At 43.0% G+C, this 15,480-nt stretch overlaps 2 protein-coding genes across 2 annotated transcripts; both read right to left on the bottom strand.

Moving 5' to 3' along the window:
* Nucleotides 1-261: 261 nt before the first annotated feature.
* LOC118330391 (protein piccolo-like) lies at nucleotides 262-2,266 on the bottom strand. The gene is made up of 3 exons (XM_035664889.1): nucleotides 1,892-2,266; nucleotides 329-1,750; nucleotides 262-279 (listed from the first exon to the last, which is right to left on the bottom strand). The coding sequence occupies exons 1-3, from the start codon at nucleotides 2,264-2,266 to the stop codon at nucleotides 262-264; spliced, it is 1,815 nt and encodes a 604-aa protein (XP_035520782.1).
* Nucleotides 2,267-2,370: 104 nt separating this feature from the next.
* On the bottom strand, nucleotides 2,371-8,358 carry LOC118330390 (protein piccolo-like). Its single transcript, XM_035664888.1, has 7 exons — nucleotides 8,062-8,358; nucleotides 7,049-7,888; nucleotides 5,915-6,880; nucleotides 4,528-5,373; nucleotides 3,351-4,208; nucleotides 3,008-3,139; nucleotides 2,371-2,463 (listed from the first exon to the last, which is right to left on the bottom strand). The coding sequence occupies exons 1-7, from the start codon at nucleotides 8,356-8,358 to the stop codon at nucleotides 2,371-2,373; spliced, it is 4,032 nt and encodes a 1,343-aa protein (XP_035520781.1).
* Between the last annotated feature and the right edge of the window lie 7,122 nt (nucleotides 8,359-15,480).

The raw sequence follows: 15,480 nt of genomic DNA, 5'->3' as shown, positions 1-15,480 counted from the left end.
AAGTGAAGTTGTGTTAAATAAAATATTACTGCGGTGCTTTTACTTTGTAAAGTAAGTTTAAACTATACTGAAATATGTGGATATGATTACCAACAGATCCTTTCACAGTGATCTTTTGCTCATTTAACTCTGTAAATTAAGGGTTTATTTTAACCAAACCAGTGTTGGTAATTGTTGTTAAACTGACTGGTTTTGTCAATGAAGTCTGGTCACATAGTGGCCATTGTTTTGTTCTGAGATGCTGGTGCTCTAGTGCAACATTCAGTGGCAAGCAAAGACCTACACTCAAATTAAAACAAAGGCATAACTTGTGGGGACAGTTATTTACCTCAGCCACATTTGGCATTGGATTAAATCCACATTGGTTGCAGACAGTAGTCTTGCATTCTGTGCAAGTGTTGTAGTTTGGAGGATCTGTGGCGCCCATGTTGAGATCAACTTTACAGAGTGGACAGATGGACAGATCTGCTTTTGGAACAACTTTGGTGTCTGTTGGTTCCTTGGGGGGCCCTGATGGAGCTTTGTCCACTTTGGTTTGTACTGTTGAAAGTGTCTTTTCCTGCTGTGATTTCTCTGGTTTCTTCTCCTCAGTTTTCTGGACAGCAGGTGGCTTGGTGTCCTTTGCAGGTAATGTTTTAGGAGAGGCAGGTGGTGTAGTTTTAGGAGAGACGTGAGCTGTAGTGGACATCTTACGTGGAGTTGTTGGTGTAGTTTTAGGAGAGACTTGAGCTGTAGTGGACATCTTACGTGGAGTTGGTGGTGTGGCTTTAGAGTCATCCTGGACAGCTGAGTTTATCAAAGTGGATGCAGAATTTAAGAAAGATGACCCAAAGCCAAACATCTTTCCAGTTACTGACTCAGCAGACTTTGCTGCAGGCTGTGTTTTAGGACCACCAAAACCAAAGAAGCCTCCTGACTCCTGTTTTGCTGGCTGAGCTGGTGGTGGTATAGATTTGGCTGGAGAGGTACCAGCTTTTGGAGGTTGTTGTGGGGGTGGCTTTCCCACTTCTCGATCTTGTGAAGAAGTGGACTTAGCAACAGAAGTCCCAGCTTTTGGAGGCTCTTGTGTAGGTGGCTTTCCTGCTTCTTGATTTGGTGGAGGAGCCGACTTGGCAATAGAAGTCCCAGCTTTTGGAGGCTCTTGTGTAGGTGGCTTTCCTGCTTCTTGATCTGGTGGAGGAGCCGACTTGGCAATAGAAGTCCCAGCTTTTGGAGGATCTTGTGTGGGTGGCTTTCCTGCTTCTTGATCTGGTGCAGGAACAGACTTGGCAATAGAAGTCCCAACTTTTGGAGGCTCTTGTGGGTCTGGCTTTCCTGTCTCTGTATCTGGAGGAGGAACAGACTCAGTAGTAGATGTCACAGCTTTTGGAGCCTGTTGCTGGGGTATACCAGGTTGTCCTTGGGGTGTCTCTCCAGAATACTTTTGTGAAGCTTGTGAATCTTCAGTCTTTGAGACAATGGATGGCGCAGTTTTGTCAGGCAATGAAGCAGGTATAGGGCTAACTTCATTTGTTGGTGGACCAAGGGCTGGGAATTTAGTTTCTTTGGTTGTGGCAACATTAGCAAGCTCCTTTTTGGGTGCATCTGTTTTATGGATGTCTTCCTGAGAAGTTGATATTGGGGTCTCTTGCTTCTGTATAGTAACAGGGACCTCTTTGCTTGGTGAAGGTTTTATCATGGGAAGGCCTGGAGGTTCAGAAGCTCCAAGTGCTCTCTGCATCTGGCAGGTGAGACAAAGCCATTCCTTTCCCTGAAAAAGAAACACAATACATGAGTAACTTTCTTTGCATTTGTTAGTCATGCACACTTAAAGTGGTACTTTGATGTATTAGTTCAAATACATGCTTTGTTTAACTGTAAGAGATTAGAGAGTATTTAGTCATTTAATTACCTCTGTTACATTTAGCATAGGACTAAATCCACATTTGTTGCAGACATTGGTTCTGCATTCAGTGCAGGTGTTGTAGTTTGGAAGATCTTTGGAACCTATGTTAAGTTCCGCTTTACAGAGTGGACAAGTAGACAGGCCGACTTTGGGAGCAGCTTGGGAGGCTTCTGGATTTGCAGACTCTGATGGACCCCTGTCAACTTTGGCCTGTCCTGATGAAGGAGCCTTGGCCTGCTGAGACTGGTCTTTTATTTTTTCCAGATGTGGTTTCTGAGCAGCAGGTGGTTTGGCCTCCTTTGCTGAAGTCATCCGTGGAGAAACTGGAGGGCTGGACTTCAGAGAAATCTGCGATGATGAAACCTGCGCTGGGGCAGACATTTTGCGTGAACTTGGTGGTGTTGTGCGGGACTCCTGAACTGCAGATGTTATCAAGGTGGATGCTGAACTGAAGAGGGAGGAACCAAATCCCAACATCCTCCCAGTCATTGCTTCAGTTGTTTTTGAGGCAACACGCTGAGATTTAGGACTACCAAAGCTGGAGAAACCTTCTGATTCCTGTTTTGGTGGATGTCCTGCTGGAGGAGCAGATATGGTTAGTGATGTTTCAACAGAGATTGATTCTTTTTCCAGGGATTTTTTGGGCTGAACTTCATCAGTGGACGTGACTGTTTGATCAGCTGATTTCTGAACTATTCCATCTTTCTCCTCTTTGTTTTGAGATACTTCTTTAGTTGCAGGGGAACTTGGTGAAGTGATATCATTTTTCTTCTGGAGAGAAGTTTCAATATCTGTTTTGACAGGAGGAGCTTGAGTAGGCAGTGGTTTATTGAGGTCTGAAACTACAGCTGTCGTCTCTTTGGTGGGAGTTGCAGTAGAGGTTAGAACCTCTTTGGTTGGTGGTGAACCAGTTTTCTCCTCTTTTGTTGGGGCTGAAACAGTACCTTGTGCCACTTTTTCATGCAGTGAAGCAGTGGTTGATGCCTGGGTAATATCCATTTGAAGTGGGGGTTTAGTTTCTTCTTTCTTTTGTGGTGCAGCTGGTGTTGGACTGTCCTTATTTTTGTCTGGAGCCTCTGCTTTTTCTGTGGAAATAATGTCTTTCTTTTGATCTGCATTTACATATTTTTGGGCAGCAGCAGGTGTGGACACTTTGTTGGGTGAGGCCTTGGGTTTCATCAGTGGAGCATCTGCTGATTCAGATGCTGTGAGAGCTCTTTGCATCTGACATGTCAAACACAACCACTCCTTCATCTGTAGGGAAAACCATGTCATTTTGAGTAAGTGTGTCTATAAAACATTAAAGCATGTGTATGATTATAGAATAGCATTACATATATTCATATATACAGTGTTAAAAAAATATATATATATTATTTAAAATAAAGCCTATGTAGAAATGTAAATATCAAATGGAATATGCAATACACCATTAATACACACATTCTGAGTAAATATCACTTACATCTGACACATTTGGCATGGGGTTGAATCCACACAGGTTACAGACAGTGTTTTTGCACTGAGTGCAGGTATTGTAGTTAGGGGGATCCTTGGATCCCATGTTGAGTTCAACCTTGCAGAGTGGACAGATGGACTGGCCTGATTTGACAGTGGCTTGGGAGGCTGCTGCAGCCTTTGAACGCTCTGGTGGAGCTTTGTCCACTTTGGCCTGTACCAATGGTAATGTCGTAGTCTGCTGGGTTTGCTCTGGCTTCTTCTGTTGTTCTTTCTTCTGGGCAATGGGGGATTTGATCTCTTTCGCTGGGGACATCTTGGGAGAAACTGGTGGAGTGGTCTTGGACTGGTCCAGCTGTACAGCTGAGGTAATCAAAGTTGACGCAGAACCGAAGATGGAAGAACCAAAGCCAAACATTTTCCCAGTTACTGACTCTGTTGGATTTGCAGTATCGGGTTGAGTTTTACCACTGCCAAAACCAAAGAGGCCTCCTGACTCTTGCTTTGTCGCTGCAGTGGCATTACTCTGCTGACGTTCTGTTGGCCTTGTATGGTCTGGTGTTTTGTTAGGACCTAATGTTTTCTGGGGCTCCTGTGGCCTTTGCTGATGAGAAACTGGGCTGGGCTGTTTCTGACCCCCTGGCTTGTTTGCAGCCTCAGTTGTAGTTGGCTGTGCTGTTACGGACAGTTTCTTCTGTGGTGAGTGTGGTGCTGATGACTCTTTCTTTTCAGGTTCAGCTGGGCTAATGATGTCTTTCTTTTGGGGTTTTGCAAGTATCTGAGAGTTGACAGAAGTGACTTCTGAGGGCTTTGTCACTCCAAGAGCCCGCTGCATCTGGCAGGTTAGACACAACCACTCCTTCACCTAAAACAAAAGGTTCCATTATAAACTGTTTTGTAGTCTGTGTATAATTACTCAGTGTTCTATATTTATGTAAGGCAGTGAACATTTTTCTGATACATTTCAGCAGCTGTTATAAATATAGTAACAGAGACTAATTGGGGATTTCAATGTTTAATATCCCCAGAAAATAATTAACAAAGGCCTACATAATTTGAACACAATAAAGGGCTAGCAAGAGGCACATTGAAAAAAGTAAATGTGGTGTAACTCGTTACAGTCTGTTAGCTGTAAGATGTAAATTGAAATTGTTATTAAATATATATTTGTAGTCTAGTCTTACCGCTGTTTCATTTGGCAAAGGGTTAAATCCACACTGGATACAGACAGTGTTTTTGCATTCAGTGCAGGTATTGTAGTTGGGTAGATTCTTGGAACCCATGTTGAGTTCAACTTTACAGAGTGGACAGGTAGACTGGCCTGGTTTGACAGCTACTTGGGAAGCTGCTTCAGCCTTTGGAGGCTCTGGTGGGGCTTTGTCCAATTTGACCTGTGCTGATGGAGCTGTTTTGATCTGCTTGGATGTCTCTGTTTTCTTCTGCTGCTCCAGCTTCTGGGCAACAGGGGACTTTATCTCTTTTGCAGGAGACATCTTGGGAGAAACTGGTGGAGTAGTTTTGGGCTGATCCTGAACAGCTGAAGTTATCAAAGTAGATGCAGAACTGAAGATGGAAGAACCAAAGCCAAACATCTTCTCAGTCACTGCAGGCTTTGCAGTATCAGGTTGAGATTTAGGACCACCAAAACCAAAAAGGCCAGGTTGGCCTGCCTGATCTGGTATCTTATCTGGACCTGTCTTCTGTCTTTCCTGTGGTGTTTTATGATCAGGTGCTGGGCTGGCCTGTTTCAATGATGCAGTAGCAGCTTCAGGTTTGCCTGATTGCACTGACGACGTAGACTGTTTTCTCTGTGGTAAGACTGGTTCTGAGCTCTCCTTCTTTTGTACAGCAGGGGCTGGACTGACTGTCTTTTGAGGTGTGGTTGGTTTGGAAGAATCCTTCAACAGGACAGCAGCCGAAGAAAGAACTTTACTAGGTGATGTTTGAGACTTCATAGTGGGATGTCCTGGGACCTCAGATGCGCCAACTGCTCTTTTCATCTGACAGTTAAGACATAGCCACTCTTTTACCTAAAATAAAGTAGACACCATGTTATGTGTAATTCACAAGCTGGGTATTGAGAGCAACATACTCATAAGTGCACTAGATGTTAAAGAGGTTATTGTAAAAATTCATAGATTCAAGATAAATGAACAAGTTTTGAATGTGCTGACTGCAAATATAGTATAATTCAGGGGTCTTAAACTCAAATTGGCTTTCTCCTGAAGTCCTCATTTTATATCATATTTGTTGTTTACAAGCAAACAACAAAGAAAGCCCCAAACATAGCTCTCTTGTTATCACCTCACATATTTACGGTACCTTTGACCTTTGTAATTATTACATATACAAACAAAATATTTTTTTTTAATTAAAGAATTGTATTTTTGTTTTATTTGTGTGGGAAGGGATAGTTTTAATGTATATAAATATTCTATTATTGACACCATGTCATGGACCAGAAGGAGGCGGGTGGAGGGCTGGAAGTTTGAAAACCCTTCTGTAAATGCATATAGTAGATGAAGACAGTTTATTTTGTCACAGAGTATGTTTATGTACTCTTTCACTCACCTCTCCTATAGGCATTGGGTTAAATCCGCATTGGGTACAGACAGTGGTCTTGCACTCAGTGCAGGAGTTGTAGTTCGGAGGGTCCTTGGATCCTATGTTAAGATCAACCTTACACAGTGGACAGCTGGCCTGGCCTGCATTATGGGTGACTGTTGCTGTCTCTGGTGGCTGTGATGAAGCTTTGTCCTCTTTGCTCTCATTGGATTCCTCTGGTTTCTTCTTTTGCTCTGGCTTCTGAGAAAGAGTTTTGGGCTCTCTTGCTGGTGACATTTTGGGAGAAACTGTCGGTGTACTTTTTGGAGAAATCTTAGACACAGCAGACATCTTGGGTGAGACTTGTGCTGGTGCAGACATCTTACGAGAGCCTGGTGGTGTAGTACGTGATTCTTCCTGAACAGCGGATGATATTAAGGTTGATGCTGAGCTGAAAATGGAGGAGCCAAAGCCAAACATTTTCCCAGTCTTGGACTCTGTTGTTTTTGAAACATCAGGCCTTGTTTTAGGACTACTCAAGCCAAATAGGTTTCCTGACTCTTGCTGTTTATCTGGGGTGACATTTATCTGTTTTAGTCCAGGTCGATTTGCCTGGCCACCTGGTTTCTGAGAACCTGATGACCCCATTATATCCAGAGGAGTTTTCTGACCAGGAGTTGGGCTGGTCTGTGTGTCACTTTGTGGTCCTTTAGCCACCTTAGTTGCCTGTGTCGCTGCTGTCGGCTGTGTTTTCTGAGGAGAACCTGGTGTACAACTCCCCTTCTTTTGAAGTGTGTCCACTGGAGTCTCCATCTTTACAGGTGCATCAGATGTCGATAATTCCTTCTTTAGATTTCCCACTTCATTAGGAGCATGTACAGCAGATGGAGAACTTTTGTTAGTTGCATTGTGAGGTTTCATAGGAGGTGCTGTGACTTCAGATGTGTTAAGAGCTCTCTGCATCTGACAGTTCAGGCATAACCATTCCTTTACCTGGGAAAAGAACATATGTCAAATTAAAATATGACACATTTATATCACCTGCATGCACCCACAGTTCATGGTGTATTTCTGTTCAATTATTATCATATATTACTTTTACCCTTAATAATTCTATATTTTATTGTAATTTAGACGTTTTGTAATCTTTGCCTTTATTACCTCTGAAACATTTGGCATCGGATTGAATCCACATTGTTTGCAGACAGTGTTTTTGCATTCAGTGCAGTTGTTGTAGTTGGGAGGTTCCTTGGAGCCAAAATTGAGTTCCACCTTACAGAGTGGACAGGTAGATTGGCCTGCTTTGGGAACAGCTGGGGAAGCAGCTGCATCCTTTAGAGACTCTGATGGCGCTTTTTCTACTTTGGCTTGTAGCATTGGAGAGGTCTTCGGTAACTGGACTGGCTCTAGTTTCTTCTCCTGTTCTTGTTTCTGAGCAAGAGGTGATTTGGTTGCCTTTGCGGCAGGCATCTTGGGAGAAACTGGTGGTGTAGTTTTGGAATCATCTTGTACAGCTGAGTTCATTAAAGTGGATGCAGAACTGAAGATAGAGGAACCAAAGCCAAACATTTTTCCACCCAGAGATTCAGCAGGTCTTTCAGAATCGGGTTGAGGTTTAGGACTGCCAAATCCAAAGAAGCCTCCGGATTCCTCTTGTGTAGTTGAGGTAGTATTGCTCTGCTTACGTCCAGTTTGACTTTTCTGGTCTGGTGGTTTCTGAGGACCTGTCTTCCGGCCTTCCTGTGGAGTTTTCGGACCAGGAGCTGGGCTGCCCTGTTTCTGGTTTTCTGGTCCTTTTATGACGTCAACCTTTGCTGACTGCTCTGCTAGTGTTGATGGTTTTCTCTGAGGGGAACCTGGTGCAGAGATGTCTTTCTTTTGAGGAACAGGAACAGTGACTTTATTTGGTGAGGCTTGGAGTTTCATCATGGGAGTTCCTGGAGGCTCAGATGCTCCTAGTGCTCTCTGCATCTGGCAGTTCAGACATAACCACTCCTCCACCTATAATAGAGCAAACAGTTGATAAGTAAAATTAAGATCAGTGTTGTTGTACAATGGAATGTGTTTTACTTCTAAAAAATAGATTAGTTGTTTTTTAATAAAAAAGACGTAACAATCATTGTTGAAGTAAATTATATATATATATATATTCTAAAGTACTCTCATTGTCTTACCTCCTTAACATTTGGCATGGGATTAAATCCACACTGGTTACAGACAGTGTTTTTGCACACTGTACAAGTGTTGTAGTTGGGAGGATCTTTAGAGCCCACATTCAGTTCCAGTTTACAGAGAGGACAGGCAGATTGGCCTGCTTTGGAAATCACTGCTTTTTTTGGTGACTCTGATGGAGGTTTGTCCACTCTTGGGTGTGCTGAAGGAGGACCCTTGGTCTGCTGGAATTGTTCTGGTTTCTTCTCCTGTTCTGGTTTCTTGGCAGTGGGGGATTTGATGTCCTTTGCAGCAGGCATTTTTGGAGAAACTGGTGGTGTAGTTTTGGCCTCATCTTGACCAGATGAGGAAATCAAAGTGGATGCCGAACTGAAGATGGAGGAACCAAAACCAAACATCTTTCCAGTCACTGACTCTGCAGGCTTTGCAGCATCGGTCTGACTTTTAGGACCACCAAAACCAAAGAACCCTCCTGATTCTTGCTGTGCAGCTGCAGTGGCATTTCCCTGCTTTTGTGTAGTTTGGCTTGTCTGGTTGGGTGGTTTCTGAGGACCTGCCGTCCGGCTCCCCTGAGGTGTTTTCTGACCAGGAACTGGGCTGGCCTGTTTATGACTGTCTGGTCCTTTAGCAGCTTCAACCTTAGGTGGTTGTGCTGCTGGTGTTGATACTTTCCTCTGAGGAGATCCTGGTGCAGAAGTCTTTTGTAGTGCAGGCTGTGCTAGAGTAGTAAATGATGAACTGTCTTTCCGATGTTCAATTCCGCCAGCAGCTCGATTCACCTGGCAGTTTAGACAAAGCCACTCCTTTCCCTTAAACACACAACAAATAGACAAATTATGTATTTAAGTACATAATGTAGTTTTTCTTTTTTTAATAACAAATCATTATGAAAGCTCTAAAGTCAAAAAGCCAGAATTGAGAAGATTTCAAATTTTCTATTCTGAACAGAAAAACATACCCAAACACACACATTGCTCCAAATATTGGAAGTGATGAGACATATGAAATCTTAATAAGCTGTATGATATTAGAAACACACCATCACCATCCTTGTTTGTACTTTTGTTGACATCCACATTACCACAGCATTTATTACAATTGCATGTCGGATCTTTGTATTTGATTAAATGTTTTTAAAGTTGAATTTAATAAACTAATTCTATCATCATAAAAGTGCAAAAGTATGCTCATAAAAATGTAAGCAAAGTGCCATTAGGCCTACAATGTTTCAGTGACTTAAACTATACATGTTAAAACATCCACTTTCACAGAGTGCTTGCAAAATGCAGAGAGAGAGATTTCTCTCCATCCTGATCTTGGATCACTACTGTCTTAGCCATTAGTTGAAGCAGTTTCACAAGATCAAGTAGCCTTGGACTGTCCTTAGCAAGGTAGCCTACTAACGGCATTGAATTACAGAGTCAAGTGTCAAGTCCTTTGTGCTTCAGATAGCCTGGAAGATGCCATACCCATTTACCCTGTATGTGGTATTCCCTACTAACGAACCATGGGAAGTGTGTGTGTGTGTGTGTGTGTGTGTGTAGGTGTACATGTAGGTGTACGTGTGTGTGTATGTGGCATGTATGTGTCTTTTTGAATAGAGCTTTTAAAGTCCCTTTGACTCAACTCCAGTATCATAAGTAGTAGTACACATGTATAGTAGTATAATAACAGTGTTTAACGCTGTGTGACCAGTCAACAAAAAGCTAATAAATCGTTTTAGAAGAAGCGTGGATTGATTCTCTTTAAATTCTATATGCAGTAATGTTATTACCTCTTAAAAAGAAAACTATTTTTAGCACTCCTTTTTTTACTTTACTTTAATGGGTAAGATAGTTGCACCAGAGGTGTATAGAGTTGCTTTTGTATGCAAGGGTCTCATACATAGCCTTCTCATTGTTAAGAGACTAGAGGCACTGTGAATAGAATATCGAATGAAAATGAAAACTTTGCAACTTCAGTCCAAGGATTGGACCTTGTAAGCACAAAATATGTCAAATACCACTCCAATTTGGATGCAGTTTCTATCTGGTTGGTGTAATTTATCTGTTCATACAACTTCAAAAGAAGAAAATATTTCTAAAACATGCCTGTCATAAGATAAACCCTCAGCGTGTAACTTGAAAATATGTGATGCTTTGTCATCTACTCATGTAAATGAATTATAGAATTTGGGAATAATACTCCTAAATGAAAACAACCACTCTGAGCATCAAAAGGGAACTTAACAGCCTCAAAGAGCTTAATTCACAAGTCTCATGAGTATACTACATCATTGTATCTATGTAATACTAACAGTAAGAGTTTGGACACATCGAGGCACTAATGTAAAAACCTGGACTGAAACAGGAGACAGGTTCAGTAAGACCAATCAGATCATTCAGGAGACAGCCTTAGAAAAAAAAATACATAGTGATGCTTGTAAACTTTTTGAGATAACATTTTCCATTTTCCCATTATTTTTCCTTTCCTTTCCTTTCCTTTCTTTTCTATTTTCTTCATTAATTCCTTCAATAGTTCATTTAATCAATATCACGTCTTACCTCTTTAACATTTGGCATGGGGTTAAATCCACATTGGTTGCATACAGTGCTTTTGCATTCAGTGCAGGTGTTGTAGTTGGGAGGATCCTTTGAGCCCATGTTGAGCACCATCTTACAGAGTGGACAAGCGGATTGGCCTGCTTGAGGAACATTGTGGGAGGCTGCTGCTGCATTTGAAGTCTCAGATGGAGCTTTGTCTAATGTCGCTTGTCCTGCTGGATGACCTTTTGCCTGCTGGGGTTGGTCTTGTTTCTTGTCTTGCATTGACTTTTGGAAAGCAGGTGGTTTGCTCTCCTTTGTACTCTGAATTTTGGGAGAAACTGGTGGTGTGGTTTTAGGCTCATCCTGAACAGCTGAGGCTATCAAAGTAGATGCAGAACTGAAAATGGAGGAACCAAAACCAAACATCTTTCCAGTCACTGACTCTTCAGGCTTTGCAGCTTCAGTTTTGGCACCACCAAAGCCAAATAGACTTCCTGACTCCTGCTGGGGAGCTGGGGTGGCACTTTGCTTGCGTGCAGTTTGACTAGTCTGGTCTGGTTTTTGAGACACTGATGTTCTCTTGGTCTCAGGTGTCAGTTTCTGAACAGACACTGGGGTGGCCTGTTTTTGACTCTCTGGTCCTTTAGCAGCTTCACCCTTGACTGGCACTTTTGCAGATGCTGCAGACTGCATTTTCTGAGGTGACCCTGGTGCTGACATGTCTTTTTTGACAGCTGCAGCAGAAGATGGTGCCTGGTTTTGAGTGGCAGAAACTTTGTTGGGTGTGGCCTTTCTGAGGGAAGGTCCCCGCGGGTCAGAAGTTCCTTGAGCTCTCTGTATCTGGCAGGTAAGACAAAGCCACTCAAGCCCCTATAAAAGATACAAACATACGTAAATCATTTTGAAATATTAAAGCACACAAATAACAAGAAATAAACACAACATAAACATACAGTTTATTTAAAAAAAAACACTTGACAAATATAGCTATGTGGCAGCACAAAAAACATTTATAACTGTTAACTAACTCAAGACAGCATGAGAAAGGTGTTAAATAGTTTGTATAATAATTATAATTATTGTATATATACGATATATACGATAGTAAAAATATAATCATATATGCAGTAAAGTTTCATGTTGAATCAGCTTTCACCAATTAAGACCACACTATTACGATTGCACTAAAAAGCACAATAATTTCTATTTGTCAATAAAAACACAACCATATAAAATTCATGACAAAATGTATGTGCTGTAATATATATTTTAAAGACATAACATAAGAAAATATAAAAGAAATGATACACAAGTGAAATACTAAACCACTACTTACGTCTGAGTCTGGAGGGCTGAAGCCACAGAAGCTGCACACCTCAGTTTTACACTGTGTACAGGTTTTATGGTTAGGTGGTTCCTTGGTGTGCATATTAAGTTCTGTTGTCTTACACACTGGGCAAAGGGACTTAGCCACTGCTTTTGACTGAGATCCAGCTTTGGTTGCTCCTGGTGATGAAGACCTTGCCTGGGACAAGCCAGGTGTACCAGGACCCTTAGGGCCTTGTTGCTGAGTCCCAGGCTTATCAGAGGACTGCTGCTGGGTTGTAGTCCTGAAGCCTTGCTGCTGTCCCACCTTAGGTGAGCCCTGTTGTTGTTGTACAAGTTTAGGTGAGCCCTGTTGTTGCTGTCCAATTCTTGGTGAGCCCTGCTGTTGCTGTCCTACTTTGGGTGACCCTTGCTGTGATCCTGTTTTTTGTGACCCAACCTTTGTGGACTCTTGCACCCCTGTCTTAGCAGGTTCTTGCTGCTGTGCACCAGTTTTAGGCCCTTGTTTTTGCATTCCTGTCTTAGGTGGAACCTGTTGTGATAATGCCTTTGGAGATTCTGGTTGTGCTCCACTTTTAGTTTGTTGTTGAACTCCAGGCGTAGGTGAACCATGAGGTTGATTTTTTTGCGGCTCTCCTTTAAGCTGGCCTTCAGGCTGTGTCCCTGCCTTTGGAGAAGCTTGTTGCCCACCAGGCTTGTTTAGGGGTCCAGCCTGTCCATTCCCATGCAGCTGTGGTGATTCTTTTTTAGGGAGAGGTTGGCTCTTTTGCAAAAGGGGGCTCTGGCCAGATTTCTGGGGTGCCTGCTGCTGTTGAGGGCCTTTACCAGGTCCTGCTCCAGGCTGCTGCTCTCCAGGTGGCTTCGCCCCCTGCTGTGAGGGTGCTTTCTGATTTTTATTACCCTCCCCATCATCTCCAAATAAACCAAACTTATTTACAGCAGAGGACACGGCATTTAGGGGGTTGGCCCCGCTAAGGAATTTGGAAGAGAACATAGTGGGGTCTTCCTCCTCCCCCTCCTCTTCCTCTTCCTCCTCCTCCTCCTCCTCCTCGCAGGAACTGGAATCTACAGTACTGTCGGAGTCAGAGCAGGAGCTGTCTCCTCTCTGTCCTGGCTCTCCTGCAGAGGCCTGAGGGGGGGCTGGGGCTGGAGCTGTAGAGAGGGCATCTACAGCCCCACTGCTGCTGCTGCTACTGCTGCTCCCTGGGCTCTCCTCTGGCTCAGCATCTACATCAGACTTCCTAAATGCATGAGAAACAGACAGAAAGGAAGTGTAAGATGACAAGGAACAAAACAAGAGGGAGGGATAATGAAAGGGACCATGAGAATTTGCGAACCACATTTACAATACTGTCTGAGCCAATATGTTGTCTGGTAAACAAATCTTGCTGCAACAACGTACAACGTTGAGTCTAACTGATGCAGAGGAAGCCTAATATCGTTCATCCATTGATTCACTGTTCAAGGTGGGGTTTTTTATCCTTTTTTTTCACATATTGAGACAGATTTGTAGATGAATTTACATTTGAATACACTGTACATGCTAAGAAACTGAGTCTGTGGCACTCCACAGTGCTTGACAGATAAAATTGACTTTCATAGCCGCTGAAACGATTATCATTTGCATAGAAATCGTCGCCTCCACACAGAAAGCCATCAATGATTCAGCCTCACTTTGATTTACTCCATGCGACTGTTGCTTTCAGTACCATGGACAGGGACAGAGCCGCTCTGTTGATCACAGCCTATACAAACCTTAAGAGATCCCTTTCAGCCAATACAATACAGAGCAATGTGCAACACAGCTCTCCCCAGACCCTGCTACTACAAACCCCAATCCAGATAACCATTCAAGGTGGACTCATATATCCAGATGACTATTTTTTTTTCTAACCCATCTTCAAGGGATTACACTTTCTCTGCTATTCACATCCTCAAGTTGTCATCATTCATCAACCAAATAGCACCGATTGGAGTGAGAATCTCATGCAGGACATGTTTTACAGCAGCAAGACGAGTAAACACAGGACATCTAGCGCTCTCTCTGGAATAGCTGCAGGCACATCCGGGTAGGGGTAGGGGCCCATCAAATAGGCTCATGCATGAAAAGTGAATACTGATACTTTCCCTCGGAAAAGCATCATCGAGGGCAGTACAAGTCTGTGGTGAGCGTTTGTCTGCATAACAGCTGGATTTAACGTTTACGAAGCTCAACCCACTGGCAGCAATAGCTCACCCAGAGGCGGTGGAGCTGATGTATCCACGGCGTTTTACCCTAATGAAAGAGCAGCATGCATTACGCCCGACCACTCTAAACCCGATAAAATGTTATACCGCAGAGGCTAAGAAGTGATGGCAGCTCAGTGTGCACGGGTGAGTGGAGATTAAAAAAAGCAGGGAAAAAAAGCCATTATCAGCTGTTTTTGTGCCCTTGACCAGGAGCCTGTATAGATTTCGGAAAAGTCTAAATGTTGTACAATCATGAATTATTAGGAAGCAGCCTAAATCAGCGAGGAAACCCAGCAAAAGCCCTGTCATATGCCGAAATACCATCTGTTATCCCCGCCGTGTCCCCCCGCTCATCTCCTCCCATCCTGCAGCCGAGCATCCTTCACCCTCCACGGTCACAATGTCAAACACTGAAGTGCGGTATTCCAGTGAAACCGAAGGAAACGGTACCTTCATCGACAGCAGGTCTGTCTCCCTATCCTCGCCTAAGCCACCTCGGATATCCCCTGTCCGTGTCTGTCTGATCGCCGAGGGATGGAGGGCACAGGGCAGCAGATAGAGAGCGATCAGCATCCACTTCGCCTCCCGCTCCAGTGCGCAGGCGCCGCATCTAACAGGTGATCACTGTATATCACGCACGGAAATTGAAATTAAAGGGGACAAGGCGATTTATTTCCCGGGAGTCACGTGTGATCAGCGGTGGAGACCTTAAGATTTACCCTCCTGCGTGATATGTTGCACATTTTCTCAGCAACCGTTGACATATGTGAAATGTCATTTTGAGTGGTTTAGGGAGATTAGCTGAGCAATGAGAGCAATATGTGTTCCGTTTACTTTGAATGCCATTTTACATGATAATGTATGTTCTATACACACAACTATATATGGTATGATGAAACAAGAGATATTGTCATCCATAAACCAACTGATCATCTATCTCCATCTTATCTATCTATATCTAATCTATATATTATATTATAGGGTTATCTATATCTTAAACATCATTCACTTTTCAATCCTGTTAATACATCTCAGAATTATCATTAAAATTGCCCTTTGTCAGTTTATCAAAAAATATTGCTCCATTCATAGAGACTTGCCTTCAGTCCTGCTACAGCATGCACAATATGTTGGATATAATCCACACAGTTTTCCAGTTGGGCATCCCTCAGTACATTTGTAAAGCAAAATGGCCATACACTGTGCAGATAAACCAATACAGGACTAAACGTCCTATTTTAGTTTACAGCAATTCTTCCAGTGTGCACCGTCTAGACATATCCTCTTTGGTCTGAATCAAAGTTTTTGCTCTTGGTTGCATTTTAGTTTATAGGATACTTC

Source organism: Morone saxatilis, unplaced genomic scaffold (genome assembly GCF_004916995.1).
Source record: "Morone saxatilis isolate NCDOM2014 unplaced genomic scaffold, NCSU_SB_2.0 Contig2, whole genome shotgun sequence".
Classification (NCBI taxonomy): domain Eukaryota; kingdom Metazoa; phylum Chordata; class Actinopteri; family Moronidae; genus Morone; species Morone saxatilis.
This window is presented reverse-complemented; position numbering and strand designations above follow the sequence as displayed.